At 41.4% G+C, this 6339-nt stretch overlaps 1 protein-coding gene across 8 annotated transcripts in view; it reads left to right on the forward strand.

The window, feature by feature from the left end:
* Window positions 1-6339, forward strand: part of cabin1 (calcineurin binding protein 1) — a 46791-nt gene that overhangs the window by 2234 nt on the left and 38218 nt on the right. For 6 of the 8 annotated variants that reach the window (XM_020590622.1, XM_020590621.1, XM_020590623.1 and 3 more), the window contains exons 5-16: window positions 234-308; window positions 809-943; window positions 1038-1218; window positions 1312-1441; window positions 1562-1711; window positions 2861-3168; window positions 3276-3453; window positions 3543-3676; window positions 3769-3986; window positions 4371-4443; window positions 4871-5058; window positions 5148-5285. In XM_020590622.1, coding sequence (XP_020446278.1) covers window positions 234-308; window positions 809-943; window positions 1038-1218; window positions 1312-1441; window positions 1562-1711; window positions 2861-3168; window positions 3276-3453; window positions 3543-3676; window positions 3769-3986; window positions 4371-4443; window positions 4871-5058; window positions 5148-5285 — 1908 coding nt within the window. The remainder of the gene's footprint in view (window positions 1-233; window positions 309-808; window positions 944-1037; window positions 1219-1311; window positions 1442-1561; window positions 1712-2860; window positions 3169-3275; window positions 3454-3542; window positions 3677-3768; window positions 3987-4370; window positions 4444-4870; window positions 5059-5147; window positions 5286-6339) is intronic. The other 2 variants (XM_020590625.1, XM_020590628.1) reach the window with 1 other exon arrangement.

The following is a 6339-nucleotide window of genomic DNA, read 5'->3' on the forward strand; positions in this document are numbered from 1 at the left end:
CAAACTTCAGACCAGAATCAATTTTTACGCCCAAATTCAGGATCGTCTGTTTCTCATACTGCTCCAGGTGACCTAAGTCAACTGAGGGTGGGTCACCAGACTTATTTGGGCCAAACACTGTTACTTCAGTCTTTGTCTCATTAAGTTTTAACAAGTTTAGTGTCATCCAGTCCTTGACGTCATCAAGACATATCCAATAGTGGCCTAATTGAAAAGTTATCTCTCCTCTTTAGTGGCATTATAAATCTGAATGTCATCAGCATAACAATGAAAAAGGGCACCATGCTTTCTCAGGATGGAACCAAGAGGTAATTTTTGATTTGTTCTTCTTATTAAAATATTTCACATACAGTATACTGCATTAGTAAGTAAGTTAATTGTTTAAGTTCTTGGAATAGTTCTATTAATTTCGGAAAATGGTGCTGAAATGGTCTTCACTTGTGAAGTTATGTGTTTGGTTCTTGGTGTGGCTGTTTGATGTGTTCATCCATTTTCAGGTTTGAAATATTGTTCAAATATCACGTCTTCTGTGAAGTTTGTGATGGGATACTTGGGCCAAATATTTCTGTTTTCTCTCTAATGCTGCACCAATATTTACTATCTAAAAATTCAGATTAGGCGCCATAATGAATTTTCATTAATTAAATAAAATGTGCAGAATGCACCTTAATTTTGCTTTGTGGCAGCACAAACCCTTCCCACGCACTGGAGCATTTTGCATTCTTATTCAAATGACTCGATGGCTTTGAGATGAATTTGCATTATCCTGTGTTTGGTGCCATATTTGATGTATCCTCCATTGTCTTAGGCCATGCCCTCGGATGATCAGAGAGTGGGTCTCAAACATCCTGGACTGATGTTGAAATATTCTACTTTTAAAAACTTGGCTAGTATGGCTGCAACACGGGATGACCTGGAGACCGCTATGGAGTTTTATTTGGAGGTAAAACAATCAAGCAGTGGCAGTTTTTTTATGCATGTGAATAATACTGTGGTGAATGTTCTCACCATATTTTCTGTTCTGTTCTTATCTTTAGGCAGTTATGTTGGATTCCACCGATGTGAACATGTGGTATAAAATTGGTCAGGTGGCTGTGCGACTGCTGCGCATTCCTCTGGCTCGACATGCCTTTGAGGAGGGATTACGCTGTAACCCAGACCACTGGCCCTGCCTGGACAACCTCATAACTATTCTATACATACTCAGTGATTACACCTGTATGTAATACTTCATCATAAGCTCTTTATCCTCTCATTACCTCTGCCAAAGTACAGAATGAGGAAAAAAACGATCTGTATTCATTTTCCCAGGCTGTTTGTACTTCATTGCCAAAGCCCTAGAGAAGGATCACTGTTACACTAAAGGCCTGGTGTTGAAGGAGAAAATCTTTGAAGAGCAGCCCTGTCTGAAGAAGGACACGATGCACATGTTCATGAAATGGTGAAGTATCTCTTTTTTTTATTTTTTTTATTCCTCTATATATTATAATGTGCTCTGTCTGCAGCTCTGTATGTTCACGTTACTTACAAATATCTGCGTTGTGGTTCTGGTTATTTGCAGTGATATGTCTGTTCACTATGTAGAAGTGGAGGAAGAGGAACGCAAATCCATTGTGGAAGAGGCACTGGAGATACGGAAGCGCAGACAGGCTCTCTCTCACTCTGAACCAAAACCTGATCTTGTCCTCATTCAGCCCATCCACTGTCTCTCGTGAGTCCAGTGTGCTGCTGTGTGTCTGCGACCTGTTCTGTTTTTCCTGATGGTTGAGTTTAAACTCTCAACTGCTCTTCTCATTTGAAAATAATTTAAATGAGAAGAGCAGTTGAGAGTTGAGCATAAGTGTTTTGTCTTTCTGTGAAGAAGAAATGAAAGAAATGAAGAATAAAAGTAATAAAGACAAAAAAATCTAAAACATGATAATTACAATATATCAGTTAAGAAATGTAATGTGATAAAGGTGAGTTTAAAGAAGAGATTTAAATTAATGTCTTGTTGCTTTTAATTTGCATCTAGTATTTTAGCCTAATTTGTATTTTGAATTGCCTTTGGGTGTGAAAATGTGCTGTGTTAATAAACTTGCCTCGCCTTGCCTTAAAGGAGGACACCAGATTTGACTGAGTTTATCAGGCAGGGAGTTTGACAGCTGAGGGGCTCAGAGAGCAAAGGCAGCTTTAGTGATAAGTCAAGAACTTTAGTAAGGCAGCAGTCAGCTTCATAGGGAGTCCGGATATTACAGATATACAAGTAGGAGCCTGACCACTGAAAGATTAAAATCAAGCAGTAAAATCAATCCTTAAACTCATGGGTAACCATTAAAGGACAGCAAGGATGTGGTCACTGCTCCTTGAGCATGTTAAAAGCCTGGCCATGTTGCCTTGAATGCTGCAGCTGCTGATACAGAATAAAGAGTGCTGCAGTAGTCCACTCTGAAGGAGACAAACATGGATGACCTGTTCTAGACCTGCAGATGAAAGGGATGACCTGATCTTGTTTAGGTATCCAGAGCCACATCACCGATGCCAACATAGTTTTTCAGATGAATGAACAAGACATTATGATCCACTGTATCAAAAGAAGACCTGAGGTGAAGGAGAATTACAATTAAATACTGGCCTGCATCAGCTGCAAGCAGCAAGTCATTTATAACCTTGTCCAGAGCAGTCTCAGTGCTGTGCAGGAAGTGAGCGATAGGCCAGTTAATACTCAGGCAAAGCTGACTTGCAAAGCTTTAAAATGCGAAAAGGGATACAGTGCACTTAAGCTGTTGGTGTGACTTGGAAGTAATTGTTTTCTTTTTTCTTAATTTTTAGAACCTTTGAGCTAATTTTAATAAACACTTCTTTCTTTTTTTTATCTCAGATGGAAGCATGTAGGTGAAAGCCTTCTTGCAATGTACAGACATCAAACCACATGTGAACCACCACGCCCGAGTCTTGGCTGCAGAATTGATTTGTCAGAGTACAGTGACCCAAACTTCCACCAGAACCTCCCCCAGCCCAGCAGCCCTGTCAGTATGGGCCAGACCACAGTGCTGAGCAGCAGCCCCAGCTCATCCCTGCCACCAGTGGCCTTCCCTGAGCCAGCAGTGTTGCCCCAACCAGTCACCCGACCTCATATTACCCCCACCCAGACAACTGTAGAGATCATCACCTCTGCTCCCACTGTTGGTTAGTTTTTAAAGAGACGTTTATATGTTGGCTGCCTACAGATTATTATAAATAAGTATTAGCCTTATGTTTAACTAATATTTTGTAATATATATATATATTCACAGCTACTGCACTGGAAGTGTCTGTGACAGATAAAGTGAAGAAAGCTCCTAAAAGGAAACGTGGGATTGAAGATAGTGGAGAGACAGCGAAGCGGCGCTCAGCACGTGTTCGCAACACAAAATGCAAGAAAGAAGAAAAGATAGATTTTCAGGAACTGCTTTTTAAATACCTTCCTTCCAGGTAGCTTGCACCACACCTCTGATATACTGTAATACCTAGCTTGTCCAAGTTCTGTTGAGGGAAAAAACGATTGTGCTGGTTTTTCTTAGGCTAAAGAAGTTTGATCCTGATAATGATGATGAGAGTCTGAGTAATCTCGAGACGCACTGTGATGGGAAAGAAGATGTACAGCCTCTACGTGGCAGTTGCTTGCCTGCTGACTCAGTTGAATACATGGCATCTGGTGTGTTGTGCATCATAGTCATATATTAACAATGTGCTGCTATGCCTAATTACCATTTCTGTTGTATTAAAAAACTGCATTGCCTTTTGTAGAACAACAGGATGTCCATAACTTCCTGCTCAGTAATATGACCAATGGAGGTATACTGGACCTGATGATGCACTATCTGAAAGCAGTGGGTCAGAAGTTCATGGAGGAGTGGCCTCGGGGACTGACTGCTGTGGTTCTGGAGATCTATCAGACCTGGAGGAAACATAGCAGCGGTTTTCCTAACCCTCTGCTTCGGGACTGCAGCAACCGTCACATCCGGGTAAACCACATGCAAACTGGGTGATTTCTTGACTACTTGAATTTTTAATTAGATTGCAGATGTTAATGGTTTTAGGTTGAGTTCCTCACTAACAGATATTGCTCACTGCAAAATATAATGAAGGAAAAATTCTTGAATCACAATTATTTCAGCATGTTCATTTTGGTGTGGTACATCTTAAAGATTAGTGTGTGTTAAAATTCAAACATTGGTGTTGTCCCAGATACTGCTGATATTTTTAGACTCACCTCCATTTCAGGATCTAAAATGTTTACATTTTCTTAAATTGTAAACAGGGACATAACTAGTTTTTCATCAGATTTGGCCTCATATTTTGTCCCCACAATGACCTCTAATAAGTGTTTATATCTGCTACATGTATAGGAAATGTTGGCAATGAGCTTAGCGTGTATGGAGTTGAAGATGGACCAATGGTTATGCAAAAAAGGGAAGACTGGTAAGTACTACCAAGCTAGCGCTTATCACTTAGACCAGACTTAGATGCTGCACGGCAAAGTAAGAATTTCATTGTACAGGGAAACATGTTTCCTAACTGTGCATATGACAAATAAACTTTTTGACCACTATGCTGCAGTGATTTGAAGATGCAATATGCTGTCCAAAAGTCTACTGTGTTGATTCACTTTTTGTCCATCTGTCATATGCTATATCTTAGGCATTGCTGACAACAATTTGACCTAAATGTGGATTTTGTCATTGTGAGAATTGTAATGATTGGCCCATGGGGGGCAATGCAGATGCAGCTCTAAACATGATGCCAGTGTGTTAAATTTTAAACTCTGGGGAACAAGATGTTTTCACTTACTATGTTACATATAAAAATTATAGTGTTTTTTTTTTTTTTCCCCCTCTCTTTTCTCTAGTGTCTCCAAGAAGAAGCAGTATTGGTCCTGGCAGTGATGCAGCTGACTCAGAATTCCCTGGGCAGCACTTTCAGGGTGATACCTTTCTTTTGGCCTTAGGTTCATCCCAAAGAGACCTGTTTGAGGATGACTGGCTAGATGTCATGGTGCGTGTCTACTGGCTCAAGGCACGATTCTTGGCCCTGCAGGTAAAGTCTGTATTGTAGGGCTTTTGATTATAATGAGTCTTTTCCTCTCAGATGTGACTTTTAAGTCTGTCATGCTTGTCTTTTGTCAGGGAGATATGGAGTCTGCCCTGGAGAGCTATGATGTCTGTATAGGCCTGTTGCAAAGCAAACCAAAGACCCCTGAAGGGAAACCTTACACCATCCACCTGCCTAACCTACATGTGGATGCAGCAATCTCTGTAGAGGAGGTCAGTGAGCAGGCTGTTTTAAAAAACATTTTACAAAATGAACTTTATTTAATGTTTTCATGTGATTTGAAAAAAAAAAACGTTTATTTGACATTTTTTACAACACCAGTAAAGTGTGATTATATACAGTGAGGAACATAAGTATTTGAACACCTGAGAAACAGCAAGAATTCTGGCTCTCAAAGACCTGTTACTGTACCTTGAAAAAGTCCACCTCTACTCCACTCATTAATCTAAATTAGTAGCACCTGTCTGAGCTCTTTAAAGACACCTGTCCACCCCACAGTCAGTCAGACGCCAACTACTACCATGGGCAAGACCAAAGAGCTGTCAAAAGACACCAGAGACAAAATTGTGGACCTCCACAAGGCTGGAAAGGGCTACGGGGCAATTGCCAAGCAGCTTGGTGAAAATAGATCAACTGTTGGAGCAATTGTTAGAAAATGGAAGAGGCTAAAGACGACTGTCAGTCTCCCTCGGACTGGGGCGCCATGCAAGATCTCACCTCGTGGGGTATCACTGATGATAAGAAAGGTGAGGAATCAGCCCAGAACGATAGGGAGGAGCTGGTCAATGACATGAAGAGAGCTGGGACCACAGTTTCAAAGGTCACTGTCAGTAGAACACTACGCCGTCATGGTTTCAAATCATGCATTGCACGGAAGGTTCCCCTGCTCAAGTCATCACACGTCCAGGCCCGTCTGAAGTTTGCCAAAGACCATCTGGATGATCCAGAGGAGGCATGGGAGAAAGTCATGTGGTCAGATGAGACCAAAGTAGAACTTTTTGGTCTAAACTTCACTCATCGTGTTGGGAGGAAAAAGAAGGATGAGTTGCATCCCAAGAACACCATCCCTACTGTGAAGCATAGGGGTGGTAACATCATGCTTTGGGGGTGCTTTTCTGCGAAGGGGACAGGACGTCTGCACTGTATTAAGGAGAGGATGAATGGGGCCATTTATTGTGAGATTTTGAGCAACAACCTCCTTCCCTCAGCCAGAGCATTGAAGATGGGTCGTGGCTGGGTCTTCCAACATGACAACGACCCGAAGCA

The sequence above is a fragment of the Monopterus albus genome, unplaced genomic scaffold, assembly GCF_001952655.1.
Source record: "Monopterus albus unplaced genomic scaffold, M_albus_1.0 scaffold12.1, whole genome shotgun sequence".
Classification (NCBI taxonomy): domain Eukaryota; kingdom Metazoa; phylum Chordata; class Actinopteri; order Synbranchiformes; family Synbranchidae; genus Monopterus; species Monopterus albus.